The 17,355-nt window shown below is 53.5% G+C and overlaps 1 protein-coding gene across 1 annotated transcript in view; it reads right to left on the bottom strand.

The window, feature by feature from the left end:
• Positions 1 to 7,734: 7,734 nt before the first annotated feature.
• Positions 7,735 to 17,355, bottom strand: part of TMEM63C (transmembrane protein 63C) — a 37,248-nt gene continuing 27,627 nt past the window's right edge. The window contains exons 18-23 of the mRNA XM_029238643.1: positions 15,476 to 15,638; positions 15,134 to 15,239; positions 14,620 to 14,787; positions 12,269 to 12,378; positions 10,810 to 10,878; positions 7,735 to 7,935 (exon numbers count right to left, since the gene is read on the bottom strand). Coding sequence (XP_029094476.1) covers positions 7,735 to 7,935; positions 10,810 to 10,878; positions 12,269 to 12,378; positions 14,620 to 14,787; positions 15,134 to 15,239; positions 15,476 to 15,638 — 817 coding nt within the window. The remainder of the gene's footprint in view (positions 7,936 to 10,809; positions 10,879 to 12,268; positions 12,379 to 14,619; positions 14,788 to 15,133; positions 15,240 to 15,475; positions 15,639 to 17,355) is intronic.

Genomic DNA, 17,355 nt, shown 5'->3' with positions numbered 1-17,355 from the left:
TCTGAAGCAGTTCACTGCTCAGGGGTCTGGGAGGCCACCTGCTGGTGGACAAGGTGAGGCCTGGGATTGAATGGATTAGGTGCCAGGACAGCAGCACCAAATCTTGCAGTGTTTCCGAGGAAAGTTTCTAGATCCTCTTGGCAGGGGTAGGTGCCAATCCCAGGGAGGTCTTTTTAAGGAGACTAAACGTGATAACCCGGGGTGCACATTGGAGTTGAAGAGCAGGTGTGAGTGTGAGTGTGTGTGTGGGTGTGTTGTTATGAGGAACATGCAGACAACGGTAGAGACATAGCCAGGGGCACGGGGAGCGAGTGACTTTAAGAGCGGGCTTCCTCCGAGCAGGCTTGGGCTTAACCCGCCACGTGCTCCTGGCCTCCTAGGGGTGGGTCCTGGAGCTGGGCTGTGAATGGCTGGAGGGACTGCACCCAGGCCAGCTACCCACACCCCGAGGTCCGGTTTTCTCAGCCCAGACCAATGCCACTGGCACCAGCAGAGCCTCGCTAGCTCCAGCTGGGGCCTCATTTTTGTTGAGCTCAGGGGCCAGGCCTGCCAGGCTGTGGGACTGCAGATGTTGGGTCTGGAGCGTGCTAGGAGTGCTTTTCCCACTGGGGCGTCCAAAGTATCTTTTTCTTGTGCCCACACAGGCTCCAGTGAGGAGGCCTCCTCTGCTGTGTGAGCAAACAGCGGCTCAGGATCTGGTGGCCAAGCCTGGCCTAGGGCTCCTGAATGTTTGACAGCCACCCAGGAGACTGGGGTGCCCTGCCTCTGGAGAGGCCAAACAGCCTCCTCTGATGTCTCTTAAGCCATCCTAAGCATGGGTGCTTTCACCTCTCTTGAAGGCCTCTCTTCCACTTGTGCGTGTGCGTGTGTGTGTGTGTGTGTGAGAGAGAGAGAGAGAGAGAGAGAGAGAGAGTGTGAGTGTGTGTGTGTGTGTGTGTGTGCGCGGGGCGGGTAGTTCCTTCCTCCTCCATTCCAGGTCTCAACCCTGGAATCCTCTCTCTCTTCTCCTCATTCCATCAGCCCATATCTCGCGTTCTACACAAAGAACCTCCCCTCCCTCACTGCCTGCTTCCCTCTTCAGCTACCACCCTATTTCTTTACTTCCTTTGATAGCAAAACTCTTCAGAAGAGTTGTCTTTCCTCGCCGTTCTCACGTCCTCACTCCTGTGAGAGGATGGTAACCCATTTCAACCAGGCTTTCATCCACCCACCAATCTTACCGTCAAGGTCACTAACAATCTCTATCCTGCCAAACTCAGGGGCCGCATCTCCGTGTTCGTCTTCCTCTTCTGCTCAGCAGCACCGGAAGTGTTGATCACCCCTTCTTCTATCTTTAAACTTTTTAGCATGGAGACGTGTTAACATACACAAAAATCAGAGCCTAACAGATCTCCATGTACCCTTCACCCAGAATCAGCAGTGAAGCAACTCAAGACCTCCCCCTGCCCTTCTCTTTTGCTGGACAGTTTCAAAGCTAATCCCAGACATCATGTTCTTTCACTCGTAACGTCTTCCATATGAATTTCTAGCTGATTTTTTTTTTTTTTTTTTTTTTTTTTACCTTTTAACTCATGCTATCAACATACCTACCAAGACGAACAGTTATCTCCTCAACATCACCTAAGAACACCCAGTTCATGTTCAAATTTCCCTGGTATCTAAAAGATGTCTTTCTGCAGCTGGTTTGTTCAATTCAAGATGCAATCAAGGGCCACACACTGTATCTGGTTGCGTCTCCTAAACCTCCCATTCTCTACCAGCCTCTCGCCTCCTTCCCCAGGCTATTGATCTGTGGGTGAAACCTGCTTATTTGTTCAGTGGCATGTCCAGCATTTGACTTGCCTGATGCTTCTTGGTGGCGTCTTTGAGCTCATTCCTCTCTGCCCCGTATTTGTTGTCAAGTGTGATTAGAGCTGGGGTCCCCCTTCCCCTTTGAGTCCCTTTCTTCCCTTGGCTTCCGGGACACCAGGCTTTCCTGGTTTCCCTCCTTCCCCTCTGCCACTCCTTTTCAGTCTCCCTTGCAGATTCTCCTTCCCATCTCTCTCTGACCTACGCTTGCGCCTGTAGAGGTCGCAGCCAGTCCCATGCTTTCAACACCATCCGGAAGCTGATGACTCTGGAGTTTACACCTCCAGCCCAACTCGCCCTTACTCCAGACTCTGTATCCAGCCACCTGCCCAACGTCCACACAAGGCACCATCTCAGACGTAACACAACCAAGACGAAACACTTGGTCTTTTTCCCAGAACTGCTCCTTCCCAGCGTTCTCTGCTTTGGTAAACCAGCTTACCCAGTTGTTTAGGCCGAAGAACTGGAAGTCATCCTTACCTCCTTGCTTCCTCTCAGACCCCCCATCGAATCTATCCAGGGATCCCCAGGCCCTATTCCGAATTTCACTACCTGTCTCCTCTTTCACTGCCCTGTCCTTGGCTGAGCTACTGTACTGTCGCCCCCTGGATGCCTCGAGTCCCCAGCGGGGCTTTCTGCTTCCGTCTTGTCCCCACCCAGTGGCTAGTAAGGAGATCATGTCTCTGCCCTGCTCAGAACCCTCCAGTAGCTTAGCCCACAGAGCCCCATGGTCCCCTCAGACCTCGCCTCCTTCCTCTCTTCCCCTCGCTCACTCTGCTCTGGCCACTCTGGCCTCCTCGCTGGTCCTCAGGCCCGCATTTAGTCCCCACTCCCTTCATGCAGCCTCCACTGGCTCACGTGTCTCATGTCGCGTTCCCACAGAGCTCGTCCCCCATCCTCCCCATCTCTAGACAGCCCCCCGCATCCTGCTTTATTTTTTCTTCAAAGCACCTATCCTGACCTCCCACTATGTAAATTTGTTTACTGTACTTATAATCTATTGCATTCCACATGGGAAGGCTGTCAGGAAAGCCACTTTGGGCTCTATGTTTGGATAGAAGAGGAGAGGCTTCAAACCATTGCTGCAGGTGACCAGACAGGCAGAAGTGACCCCTGAAGCTGGCGTGTGTGTCTCTGGCCCAACAGTAGTACTTAATGCAAACTAAGATGATTACAACAGAAGTTGTGCCCACGCTGGGCATTAACCGCTTGTAAGCCCAAAGGAAAATGCTTGTTTGGGCCTAATCTTTACCTACCAGGCACCTGCCTTCTGAGCTCTCTGGAGGCAGGGTGAAGGGAGGAGAGGTTTCCCAGCTTATGGATTTGTAACTACGCACAGCTACAGGGCCACCCCCTCCCCGAGGTGAGAGGCAGTGTGAGGTGCTGAGAGCAGCTTGCCCGGCTCCAGGGCCATGAGGCTGGGATGGTTCCTTACGGCTCCACGAGAGCCTTGCTCACTCAACCCTCCTACACACCAGAGTCACCGGGGGGATTTCGTAAAATAGAAATGTCCGGGCCCCTCCCCAGTAATTCTGGCTCGTTCACGGAGGGGGCCTGGATGTTTAAAATCTCCCAGGATACTCCAATTTGCAGCTGGGCTAGAGACCCAGCACTTGAAGCTTCAGAGATGCTGGGCTGCTGGTTGTCAAGGTGGGACCTCAGATGTTCAAAGAACAGCCTCTGTTGAAAACACCTGTGAACTGTCTTCCCATAAGCCAGGCTCCGCCACGCTTCCCCGGGCCCTTCACAGAGCGAGCTCAGAAACCCAGAGTCCGCCAGCATGGAGCTTCCCGAGCGTGACGGCTTTGGGAGGGTGGCGGGGAGCTGCCCCAAGCTTGTCCTCCAGGCACAGCCTCCTGGAGCCCAGGGCCCTTCTGCTTCCTCCCCAGTCCCACAGAGCCCAACCTGGCACTCAGTCTGGTGCACCAATGCCCTCTTGGGCAGAGCCCCATGGAGCTGGCATCCTGGACCTCCCTGGCACCAGGCCTCCCTCTTGGCCATCTGCCCACTCCACTCCTCCTTAACCCCCTGATCCCCATTCCCAGGCAGCAGGCCCTAGCCCCTCCCACCAGGCCAGGGTGGTCTTCCTACTCCTTTCTCCACTGAAGCATCTCTTGTGGATTTCATCTGACTCGACTTGGAAGATAATTGCTTTGAGGGGAGAGGGGTCAAGGGGATGGGCCCTGGCCCCCTGCCCGGGTTCACACCATGGGGGGCTTTGAGCCCTTGCCCATGGGTGGACTATGGAAGCTTGAGGAGAAGGTCCAGCGAGGGGGGCTCAGGAGCATCCCTTGGGCACTGTGCCCCGAGAATGGCCTCTGTCCTCACAGGGAGCGGCGGGGGAGGAAGCCCCCCTCCACACCCTGTTCCCTCTGTCCCTGCGGCTGAATCTGCTCTATTCAGTAATGAGACAGAGTGGTCAGCCTCCCGTCCTCCTGCTTTCAGGATGAGGTGACCAGCCTAGGGTCAGCGAGCTAGCTAGAGGAAGGGCCAGTACACATGTCCCCCAGGGCAGGGAATTTACCCACCTTGCCACAGGTGTGACAGCAGACATAACTACCCTTTGCTAGAGGGTTTTCTTCTCCTGTGCAGGCCTGCTGTGACAACCCCACATACCCGCCTAATGCCCAACCTCTCCCTGACCTCCCCCTGCCCTCATGCTGCTGGTGGAGGCTGGTGCAGACCTGGGCCCAGCCTGCTGCTCCCTGGGGGCTCCCACCTGAAATCTTCGTCTTGTCCAGTCCGGCTGCTCATCTGGCCGGGGGCCCACTCTCAGGGCCCAGCACTCACCCCAGGGCTTCTGCTGCCCAGGAAAGGCTGCCCTGATGGCTTCCTGGGTAGCTCATGGACCGGAAAGTTCTCCCCTACTGCTCAGGGGACTCTCAGAGCATCCACAGTGGAAAGAGGCAGATTCACTTCCTGTTTCTCCAGCAGACGAGGTAGCATTTGCCAGGCCTTCCCCCGTGAGGACAGGGGCCAGGGAAGGCCTCAGGGGTCAAGGGTCCCAGAGTAGCAGCTCTGGCCCCAGGGGCCAAAGCCACAAAGCAAGATGTGGTGCTCCAGCCTGGCCACCTCAGGGAGCTCTGGCTCCTTCTGGATGGAGGGAAAGCCCCGCTGGGCTGGTTCAGATGCAGAGGCACAGGCCAGCAGAGGTTGGGAGGACTTGTTTATTCAAGGCACGGTCATAGCGTTAATAACAAGAAGGTTCGGCGTTCTGACACATTGCTTTAGTGGTGATGGCCAAGGGAAGTCCACACTCCCCACCGGGGTCCCCAGAGGATGCAATGCTGCTGATAGGCACTTTGCTTCCAGAAGTGTCTGAGGAAGAGGCAGGCAAGCATGGAGCTGCCCTAGGCCCCGGGAGGGGCATTTCTCAAAGGCTCTAGGCAATACCTGGTCCCCCGAGGCAGCTCCCTCCAGAGAGGATCAGGTCTGAGAGGCGGGGCTTGGGGGAACAGATGGGGCAGGGGCGGCTGGGAAGTGGGCAGCGGGATGGGGTGGATGGTGGTAGGCGGAGGCCAGTGAGTGAGAAGCGTGTGGGCCGAGAGAGCAGGTTGGAGGGGAGATGCTTGAGGAGGGCCTGGATGTGGCGTGTAAGGAGCCAAAGTACGCCCACACCCGCAGCAGTGACCACGGGAGGTCGAGCGGCTGTGGCCAGGGTCTCCGGGAAGAGTAGAGAAGCCAGTAGATGCAGCAACTTTCCCAACATCCTCACCGTCTTCTCAGAACCAGACTGCACTTGACCCAGATTCAGAGGGGGAAGCCCCAGCCATGCTGCCATAGCATCTGCTGGGACCTTTCCATATGTAGCTTCCACAGGCTGCCAGCAGGGCAGCGGGAGGCGAAACAAGCAGCAGGAACAGTCCCGCAGGGGCTGCGGAGGCCAGGGCGGATGCCAGCAAGTAGTGCCAAGTGAAGGAGAGCCCTCAGGCCAGCTTCTGGCAGGATGGCCCTCGCCACACACCTGGGCGTGGGGCAGGGCCTGGAGCTGCCACCTCCCCATGGTGGGCAGGGCTCCGTGCTGGACTGTCCTGGAAAGGACCACTTCCCCCTGTTGGCTGGTGAAATGCTTGGGGGAGATAGCCCTGCGGGGCCTGGGTTTACGAGGGACCAGCTGGGTATTTCCTCCTTATTCCTACCTGGACGAGGAGAGACAGCCTCCTCCCAGATGAGCCAGGCTCTCTGGAAAGATCCCTCACGCCAAGGTCTGGGCTGAGCTCTCGGGGGAGAGCAGTATTTGCCCCTCAAGTGCTATTTCTCCTCTGGGGTCAAGCTTGGAGCTTCTGGAGCCAGGATGTGGGCACGGGTGGAGCAGAAGTGAGGCTCAGGTGATCTGAGCTCAGGAGCACGTGTGTGCCCGGCAGCCGGTGGGAAACACCCAGGTGAGGTGAACCTGGACGCCCACGTTCAGTAGGTTGGCTGCAGGGGCCCAGATCTTTGGAGGAGGGCGCTCAGGAGAGCTCTAGAGCGTGCAGATCCCATTTGACTTGGTTCATTCTGGTGCACCCAGGCCCTGGCCAGCCCTTCTTCATGTCTCCCCAGCCGGCTGCCTGGTGGTCCTGATGGGGGCCTGTCCCCAGAGGCCTGCACACCCCCGGCCTGCAGCAGTGGTGGCACCAGCGTTGTTCCCACTCAGGATTCGGCTCCTCCAGGCCTCGTGGGGGGGCCGCCCCGGGAGGGCAGCCTTACTCTGCCTGTCCACGGAGGACGCAGCTCCCGCCTGCGCCCCTCAATCCCCCGCAGGGCATCCGCAGTGTCTGAGCCAGGACCACACTGGAGGCCACTGGACTGCTCTTCACTGCAGAGCGCAGGGCGGCCCCGAGAGGAGAGGAAGGGTCCTGCTCAGAGGCCGGGGAGAGGCCAGTGCCTTCAGTTTTCAGCAAGGGCTTCTCACCCTCAGCTACCCCCCACCTTGGTCACCCTGGGGGTCTAGGCACTCAGATGGGTATGCGGCCGGAGCAGCTCTCAGTGGCCACAACCTCGACCTTGGGGGTCCTCTCATTAGGCCCCGGGGCTTGGGGAGGTATATCGGGTTTCTCATCACTCAGCTTTTTGGGAGAAGACCTCCTTCCATGAATTCTGCCTCTGCCCCGCCCACCTTACAGTAACCAGCAGCCTTCATCAAAATGCACACAGGTCCCATTTAATGAGCCCTGCGTGACCACATCCCAGCTACTCCTGCAGGAATAGAAAGCAGAAGGCTCTCTACCCTGCTTCTCCTGGGGACATCTGATGAGGGGCAGAGGAATAGGAAGGGGCTCAGTCGCCTCCTTTAAGTCTATGGTCTCAGCTGCCCCTTCCTGCGGGTGGGTGCAGAGACTTTCTCTTTACAGATCCCCGTGCAGGGAAACCCAGAGGAGGTGGCCGTCTGTGCCTTGCTGGCGAGGCCCAGCATACATACCTTTGCTTCCTCAGACTGCAGGAGAGGGGTGGGCTGGGAGTGAGGGTTAGGGTAGGACAGCAGCAGAAGCTCCTTGGGCAGGGCAGCTGGTGGAAGGGTGGCGAAGACCCCAGAGAGTCTTCAGTGGGCTTCCTCCTGCCTCTTCCCTGATGCGAACCTTCTCCACCATGACCCCAGGAAGTCCCCCAGCCTTCAGTCTCTGTGCTCAGGGCTCCAGCCCCTGCTCCCAAGACATGGTCCTCGCCGGTATCCTCCATCCCATCCTGGGGTCCCTCGACACTGCCTGTCATCTCCCGTTCTAGCTGGTCAGCAGGTCGGGGCCTCCATGTGGCCGACAGATAGCCGGGGCTCTGTTGGGGCCTTCCCAAAGTCTGCAGGAGGTAGTGGGGCGGCGGTCCAGGCCACCCTCCTTGCCTCCCCCTGCTGGGCTCTCCCCTGGCCGCCACTCCCGGCTGGCGTCGCCAGGTGGAGGCCTTGGGTCCTGGTCAGTGGTACTGGCTCTGGCCCTCCAGTTCCAGCCCTTCCTGGAACTGGGCCGAGTCCAGCTCCCTTGCAAAGCCCCTCACACCACTCTCCTCTTCTCCCTCTTCCGGCTGTCCGTTCATGGTGCCGTAGGTGTGCCGGGCTGGGGAGGAGGCTGGGGTCAGGTTCATCTCCGGCTCTTGCAGCACGGTGGCCACATACAGCTGCTCGGGACAGAGAGGGGAGATGGGGTGAGGTCACATCTGGGGCAAGGCCCTGGGCACACGCTTCCCCCTCACGCTTTACACGCAGAGCCTCTGCCCCTCTAAGCCGTGGCTCCTTCCTTCTTCCCCCGCAGCCCAAGTCCTGGCCATCCCGCCTGCCCAGCTGCTCTCGATCATTTATCGAGCATCTACGTGCTCCCTGGGCTGGTTAGTGTGCGTCTCCTAGTCTACTCTTCGTTCAGCACACGTGCCATTCATTCTTGGTTTCAGGTCAGGCTGAACCCAGGGGGTGATGACATGAGTCTCCCTTACACTGGGGTCTGGAGGGACCCCCCCATTCCTGAGCTAGCGCATTTTCTAACACAGCTTCAGAGGTACATCCAACTCCCTCGGGCTGTGTCATTGGTTGGCCAGGATTTGAAACTGAGGCTGCTAGCTGAGGTCTTGGTCATGTGACCTGTGAAATCCAGGCATGGGCCCAGGAATGCCTGGGATGGCAGCAGACTAGAAAAATACAAGAAGTACTAGGGTCGCTGTTTGTCACCCTTTGAAGGGACTTTTAAACCAACTCCTTATTTTGAAAATAGGTAATTATTGGGTAGAATTAAACCTTTCCTGTGGGAATTTATTTCAGTGAAACTAAACAGCCCTAGTTGATGAGAGAACACTCTTTCTACAGAAGAACTGAGGTATTTTCATAAGGCCAAAATAAACCCCGTAGATGACTTTTGGGTCCTAGGGGAAAAATGGTAACTGAACAATGGAAGAAGCCAGCAGTCATCCCTGAATCAGGGAGTCACTTCAGCATCATTAATGGCAATAAATGGGATATTATATATTGCCTGGTGTGACTCACAGCACTGCCTGTAATGTGTTCTATCTAGCCCCTAGTGTCAAACTTGAATCTCTCAAGCCTGTGGATCTAACTTCTAGTTTTCAGGAAATACAGGAGATAGTGTAACCTCCTGTAAGATACCATGAAGAAACAGCCAGAAAAAGCCAGAAGTTGGGACATTCTGCAGGACTCCTGGCTTGGTCTCTCCAACAAGTCATAAAACAGAGACGGTGCTAAAATAAAAGGGACATGCACAGGTGCCAGGTTAATCTAGCACAGAGACTGGATTGGATCTTGGTCTGGACAAGCTGTAAAAGATATTTCTGGAACATGTAGGGCAAGTTGAATATGGACTGGGTATTTGAAGAGGTAAAAATGCATATATGTAGAAAGACAGAGATTGTTAACTTAAAATGCAGGTTATAAAATAGTGTACAGTATTATGTCATTAAAAAAATATCTATATATCTGAAAAAATATACATTAAGGTATCAGTGGTCATCTCTAGGTGGTAGAAACATGGACTTTTAATTTTCTTATTTTTGCTTCTCTGTTTTTTTCCCCATAATTATCTACAACGCTCAGACCCCTCTGTTATAATAATGAAAGATTTAAAAAAATCAATTCCCGTAATTTTTTTTTTTAAAGCTCAAACTCTAGAGTCTGACAGACCTGGTTCAAACCTTGTTCCGCCGCTTCCTTGCATAGTAGTACTCTAGGGTCTAAATTAATTCACCTTTGTGAGTCTCAGTTTCCCCATCTGTAAAATGAGGATAAAACCCCCTACTGTGCAGGTCTGTCATAAAGATCAAGAGCGAGAATGGTGAAGCGTCCAGTTTGTAAGGTTCCAATAACCGATTGCTTACAATATTCCAGAGGGGTCATCTTGGAAGGGCCCCAGGGGAGATGCTATGTGAAGAGAGACTTTCCTGCTTCGAAACCTTTGTTGTCTCTCTGGTACTGGAGCTCCTTCTTGCCTGCCACCTCCCAGAGCTCATCGGGCCCTATCTGTAGGGTTCGTTTCAGAGTGAGGCAGACCTGTAGTTCTATGCACCTGGCGTGGGCACATCCGCCCACTGTTGCGTCTGTGAGCTTTCACCCAACGCTGCCGTGAGTAAAGGGCCTCCCCTCGCACCGGTCCCTGCCGCCCACTCTGCGTTTGCACCAGGCCCCAAACTGTCTTAGGTTCCCCGGTGCTCCAGATTCTCTCTTTGGGGTCTTTGCACAGGCTGATCCTCTTCCTTGAATGCTCTTCCCCCACACACTCTTCCACCTGGTAACCCCTACTCTCCCATTCCTGGGGTCGGATTAGATGTTCCCTCCTCCGGGAAGCCTTCCCTGAGTGCCCAGGCTGGCTGGTACCCTTCTTCAGTGCTCCCCAAGGCACCCTGGCATCGGGGCACGGGCTGACCCGGTACCCTGCTCAGTGCATGCATCAGTGGCCCTGCAGCCACACTTGTGGCCGGGCTGCGGGAGAGCGCTCACGCCCCTCCAGGCTGAGCCACAGTGTGGGAGCCAACGCCCAGCCTGCTGGACCCCCTGCACTCTGAGTCCGGCCTCGTCTCTTCACAAGCTGACGGACTCACTCATCCGGCGCGGCCCCTGCCTTACCATGCGGTGCAGACTTCCAAGAGCTCGCTGCGGCTCTATCTGCGCCACTCTGCCTGGCCCCTGTGCCCTTGGAGGCAGCCTTTGGTCCTGAGGCTGAGCCCCAGCACGGCCCTGCGTCTACACGCCCGAGCTCCCTGTGGCTGGGTTCGCCCTGACTGTTCTTGTCCTCTCTGAGCTCCTTCTAGAGAATGTCCTGGAGTAAATCCAGGATCTTCTATCTTTCTGAAGGCTCTTCAGCCAGGGCCACGGCAGCAATCTGACCTGGGCCAAGTCCTGCTGCATCAGAGGAGGGGGTCCAGGGACGCCCGGCTCCTCCCCAGTACCCAGGGTGGCCACTAACTGCTGGTATCCCCGCAATGCTGCTGGAGTAGCCCACCCCTGCAAGCACCCGCCTCCCGACACGTCCCAGGGCGAAGGCACTGACTCACAAGGGAAGTTGGTGTGGAGGAGGTGCTGCTGGGCTCCAGGTCAAACACGGTCTCCATCTCCTCCTCAGGCTGCAGCGGCGGAAGAGACGAGGAGGGTCACGGGGTGCCCCCACCCTCCCCACGTCCAGAGAAGCCTGGACCTTAAACTCAGGCTTAAGGGGCCTGCTGCTCCCCTTACACTCAACTCATCTTCTATTTTTCCAGACCCGCAGTCCAGCTGGCAGGGCTGAAGCCCAGGGGGACAGAGAGTAGACTGGGAAGCTGAGGAGACCCTTCTGAAATATTCCATTCGCAAGGACCACAGTGGGAGAGAGTAAGCAGAGTGGAGGCTGCGGTTCAAAGATGAGACTGCTTTGACTCTGGGAGAAGCCTTGACTTCCATAATACCTTTTCTCCTGCCAGAATTTCCCCTCTATCTCTGTAATGAGATGAAGGGTTAGGTCCCCTGTCACCTTCTGTCTCTACAATGGACCCTTGAGTAACCAGATCCCAGATCCCGTTGTATTGGGAAGACAGAGCCAGAGGCGTCGTTCGCTCTGGTCCTTCACTAGCGTGGACTCGGGCCAGGGGATGGAGGAGGGTCCAGGTAGAAAGGGCAGCAGGCACCTGTGCCCAGGGCCACAGATACGGAACCACTGGAAGCAAGAAGATCCTCTTCTCAGAGGCTCCCTCCTCTGACTCAGCAGGATGCTAGTACTTTAAATCAACTTTCTTTCTTATTTAAATTCATTTGAAAAGGAAACAATTCACTCTTATGAACAGAAATCCTGTGTCAGTTGCCGTAAGCAAGGTTAAGTAGAAAAATAAATGTGTGACCATGAAAAATGTAAAATGTTTTAGTCCACTGGAAATCATTCCCGTACACCTCTACGGTCACTCCACTTTAGGGAGTGCTGATCTAGAGCACACAGTCCTGTTGGCATGGATTAGATCCCTTCTCTAATAATTGGCTCGGCCCCACTGGCAAAGAGCCGAAAGAGTCATGGGGCCCAGAGAGCCAGGCCTCCCTTCCAGACAAGTTCAAAATCCTGAGATTCTTAAAAGTGAGATGACTGACTCCTTTCCCCAGGTTATCCTCCTTTACCACCCCCTCTTTTACTCCTTCACTCCATCCTCTCTCTCAAGCCTCCGTGCCTTGGAATGGCCCTCGCGGCTCAGTGGCTGAATAGGCTCACATCGTAGGAGGGATGGGCCAGCAGCCTGTGGTTCGGAGGAGATGAAAGAGGGGAGAAGAGGAGAGGACAGCTGTCTTCTGGATTTCCCTGCCCCGGGAGACGTGATTCCGGGGCCAGCGCAAGGACACATGCAGCACGTACACCCGGCCACTGAGTCTGCACATCCCGTCATCAGAGAGGAAGGCAAGAGCCTCTCGTCATCGTGCTGCTTCGGGTGGGCGTCCAGGAGCTGTGTGCCCTGGGACTGGGAGAACCTGCGGAGGAAAGTCAGGCTGGCGACTCACCTCATAGTCAGACGCTTTCCGAAGCTTCCCCAGAAAAGTGCCAACGCAGGCCAGTATCATGGAAACGATAAGGGTGGAGAGGGAAAAGAAGGTGATGGCGTGTAGCGGCCCTGCAAGGAGAAGGAAAGGCATGGGCGTGGCGCTTGAGGACCAGAGCTGTGGGCAGGGGTGCCGGCTGAGATGCCGCCCGGGCTGACAGATGCCTGGGGCCCAGCTCAGCACCCCTGTAGGAGTTTGGAGCCCGGGGCAGAGATGTCCCTGCCCAGTTCTCCCCTTAACAACTTGATCAACGAGCCTGACACTGGGACATCAACCCTCCGCGCTATTTGGCCAGTTTAGGATTTGGCATCTAGTGGATTCCATGAAAAAAAATTAATTGACTTAAATATCCACTTAGCTGCCCATTAAACGTCCTCCTTGATGTCAGTTACCTTCCACCTCACGGTCCCTGGGAAGTATCTCTGAGTCACTCATTTATGCCACTGCCCCAAACTACAGTCAGTCTTAGACCAACACCTTTTCTTGTAAAAGCCCTTTTTCAAAGCATTTTTTTAAACTTTATACTGGAGCATAGTTGATGAGCAATGCTGTGTTAGTTTCAGGTGTACAGCAAAGTGACTCAGTTATACATATACACGTATCTATTCTTGTTTCAAGTTCTTTTCCCATTTAGGTTATCACAGGATGTTGAGCAGCGTTCCCTGTGCTACGCAGTAGGTCCTTGTTGGTTATCTGTTTTAAATATAGCCGTGTGTACACGTCAATTCCAAACTCCCAACCTATCCCTCCCCGCCTTCCGCCCTGGTAACCGTAAGTGCATTCTCTAAGTCTGTGAGTCTGTTTCTGTTTTGTAGAGAAGTTCACTTGTTATCTTTTATTTTTTTTTGAGATTCCACATATAAGCGACATCATATGATATTTGTCTCTCTCTGTCTGGCCCTTGTAAGCCCTCCTGGAGTGAGTGTGCTCGGTTACGCGTGCTAACGGCCTGGAAAAGCAATTCAGAATTTTTGTTTGGGGATGTTTGGTAACTTTTTTATGGTAGCAGTTTTCTAACTACATGAATATTGAAAATCAGTCTTTACAGTCAGAAGTTATTGCATAACGATGTTTATTGTTGTGTTTTTATAAAAGCAAAAAATGATAAACAACGTCAATATCCCAACCATGGAGAACTGACTAAAAGTGACAGAATTTCATGCAGACGTTAAAAGGCATGTACTCAACAGTACTTTGATAATGCAAGAAATTGCTCAGAACATAATGTTCAGTGAAGAAACTCAGGATACAAGTCTGAATAGTATAAAGTGGATATCACAATTTTGTAAAGTAAGAGTAAACCAATAAACTCCCTCCACTTTGCCCTGTCCCGCAAAACGTATGCACAGAGTAAGATGTGGGAGCGACAGACATGAGGCTGTAGGGGAGCTGGTAGGTCATTCAAATTTTGATCTTTCAATTTTCTCTATTTTTGATATAAACATGTAGTTCTTTATACTTAGAAAAAAAGCATTATTAAAAAAATGAAGTCTGCTGGGGAAGGAAAGGCTTCGGGGGTGACAACAAATGGACAATGCATATAAGTAACCATGAGCTGAATGTTGCCTGACACCCCTGTGACAGGCAGTGAAAAATCATGGACTTTCCCTTCTCCACACCACTGAGAAGGTTAAGGTCAAGTGTCTTGAGGGAAGGCAAGTGTGGGGTGGGGGGAAGAAGGAGGACGGGGAGGTCAGCATGAGCCTTCTCTGAGACTGGGAAGGGGCTGGCAGAGACTGCTGCCTAGGGCACGGGTGGCTCTGAGGGCAGAGAGCCGGGGGGTTCCAGTCTGTGGCCTGTGGGGCCTCTCTCTGTGAGGGTGTCTCTGAGCTCAGCTGGGCAGGGTCAGCAGCTTTGTGTAGCCAAGCTGGCTGCTGGGGCAGGCTCTGAATCCTCCTCTAGGTTTTTGACAACACATAAGACCAGGCATCTTCTAGGATCCCAGAGGGAACGTCTTGCGGATGGAGCCTGATAGCTAATATTTTATTTCCTGCCAGTCTTGAGTTAGAATGAAGGAATAGGATTTTTTTTTAATTTTTTGTTTGTTTGTTTTGCTTTGGTTTTGCCCTGAAAGTTGTAAACCAAAATGTATATGATTTGGACCACGCTGGTCCTCCGCTTAGCTTCCAAGGTCCGCCGGGACTCTAACACGAGCCCTCAAGGCCTAGAGAAGGCACTGGGCTTTGCCCTGTTCCACGAGTAACACCTTGCCCTTCCCAGGCTTTTTCTGCTCCTCCAGAGTTGTTGTTGAGGGGTGACGGAGCCATGGGGAACAGGCAGAGGCAGGATGCTGGGGCGGGCTGGGTACCTACCTAACCGCAGGATGGAGAAGAAGAGCATCCAGAGCAGACCCAGGAGCGGCGCGAAGACGGCCTGGTGGACGGCAGCCATGTGGATCTGCTCGCTGAGTTTGGTGGGTGTGTAGGAGTAGTACATGTTATAGCGGTCCGTGACGTGCTTCATGCACAGGTAGAGCAGCCCTGGGGGCCGGGAGATGGACGCACACTCAGCGGCCGTCCCAAGGCTCCCCACCCAGGCCTGAGACGCTAGAGTCCGGTCTGTCAGAGTGGCAAGGGCCAAGAACAGGCTGTGGGAGCTCCATGGCGCTGACCTCTGGGACCAGCAGCTTCCCTTGAGCCCCTAGAACCTATTCTGTCAACAAACATCCTATGTAAACAGCCACCCAACCCCTGACCGGCTTGGCTCTGAGCTGGTCCCTCCCACCCTTCCGACAGGCTGTCCCTCCTGATCTAGGAGGGAGCTGGATGCTGGGGGGCTCCCGGTGCGAGGGTGTGCAGTCCCCAGGGAGCTTCAGGGATGACTCACCAAAAGGAACAATGATGGGGCAGGTGATGCTGTACGCCATCACCACGCTGAAGACGTTCAACGTCCACGCGTACTCGCGCCCATACTGGAAGTCCATGGCCTGGTTCTGGGGCAGAAGGCAGGGGTCCTCCTCAGGTGGCCTGGTCCACTTGGCTTGGCTGCTTCTGTGCTCCTTGTCTGGGATGGCAACCTCCCTTCCAACCCTGGTGTCCGAGAAGCACCTCGCCCCACCTCACCATGCCTCCCACCTCCGGTCCCTCCGTGCTTCTAACAGGCCCCCTTCCTGACACCCGCCCAAGGGAAACTCTGAGGGCTGTGCTCAGGGAAGGGCCTGGCCCTCACCATTCTGATGTGAACTCTCTCTGGCTCCGACCTAGAGAAGAAGAGGCGGGTGGTGTACAGAAAGAGTGACCCCAGGCGCAACAGCTCCATGCCTGTGCCAATCAAAGCTGACGTGATCACGTAGTTGACAAAGAAGGCGCCATTGTCTGGCAGGAACACACACCTGGGTGGAAGACAGCCACAGAAGCCGGGGAAGAGGGAAAGGGCAGAGGTATTGGGAGGAAGGAGGAGAGAGAGGAAACGAATTGAGGAAGTGGGGATGGGGTGGAGGTAGAGATGAGGAGAATAGCTTTCAAATACAGTCATCCCTCGGTATCTGTGAGGGATTGGTTCTAGGAGCCCCTGCGGATACCAAATCCAGGGATGCTCAAGTCCCTTATATGAGCTGGCATAATATTTGCATATAACCTAGGCACATCCTCCTGTATACTCTAAATCATCTCTAGATCATCTATGATGCCTAACACAATGCAAACAGCTGTAGATACAACGTACATGCTGTGCAAGTAGCGGCCTGCACACAGCAAATTCAAGTTTTGCTTTTGGGAACTTTCTGGAATTCTTTTCCTGAATATTTTTGATCTGCAGTAGGTCAAATCCGAAGATGTGGATATGGAGGGCTGACTGTATACATGTGTTCTCAGACCAGTTTAAGTTAACAAGGGCCCTTCTGAGCAGGGCTGGGGGTGGTCTATGGCATTTGTGGATGGGTTAGGAGATACATGCACTGGCTTGCTCTAAAGAAGGGCTGTTTGACGAATGGATAAAGAAGATGTGGTACATGTATACAAAGGAACATTACTCAGCCATGAAAAGGAACGAAATTGGGTCATTTGTAGTGACGTGGATGGACCTAGAGACTGTCATACAGAGTGAAGTAAGTCAGAGAGAGAAAAAAAATCATATATTAACACATATATGTGGAATCTAGAAAAATGGTACAGGTGAACCGGTTTGCAAGGCAGAAATAGAGACACAGATGTAGAGAACAAACGTATAGACACCAAGTGGGGGAAGCGGGGGGCGGGTGGTAGTGGTGGGATGAATTGGGAGATTGGGATTGACATATATACACTAATATGTATAAAATAGATAACTAATAGAACCTGCTGTATAAAAAATAAATTAAAATAAAATTCAAAACAAATAATAAAGAAGGACTGTTTGACTTGGATCCACAGACCCTGGAGAGTCCATAAGTAGAATTTTGAGGGTCTGTGACCTTGAATAGGGAAAAGATTACGTCTTTACTTTCTCCAGTTTAGCACCTCCTTCCATTAAGAGCATGGGCAACAAATCACAGCGATGTCAGCCATAGCCATGAGTCTGTCACCAGTTGAAATGAGGTATTTTCGTATCGTGTTGTACTTATTGCTGAGCTCTTACGATACAATTTGTGCTCATCATCATTTCAAAATGATGCTAGTTATTAGTCAGGCCGCTAAACTAGACATGCTAAATTCACATGATTGAGATTTTTCTGTCTGCACATGCGTGTTTGGCATAGCTAGCTGGCCGACTTCAACTAGTAGTCATTCAGCCACCTGAATGGATGGTCGCACTGCCTGTTCTCACGTTGGTGACCCAGGCATCTCTGTTGCTTTCCAATGTCTCCATCTACACAATTCTGTCACCTTCCTTGAAAAGAGAAATCTGTAAGCCCCTGGACATATTTCATAACTCCTTCAAAAACTATTCTTTCTTGAGGGCATCAGAGTTGAGTCATGAACTCACAATTCTTTTCTTTCTCATATACAAACTGTATTGAAGATAATGACCTAGCCAAAGATGAACTCACTCATCTTGGAAAAAAATCAACTTATTACAGTTATAGTTTAATTGTAGAAAGCTTGGAGAATTCTGGTCCTTGCCCTATAAAG

This window comes from Monodon monoceros, unplaced genomic scaffold, assembly GCF_005190385.1.
Source record: "Monodon monoceros isolate NGI ecotype Baffin Bay Population unplaced genomic scaffold, NGI_Narwhal_1 Super_Scaffold_21, whole genome shotgun sequence".
In the NCBI taxonomy this organism is placed as follows: domain Eukaryota; kingdom Metazoa; phylum Chordata; class Mammalia; order Artiodactyla; family Monodontidae; genus Monodon; species Monodon monoceros.
This window is presented reverse-complemented; position numbering and strand designations above follow the sequence as displayed.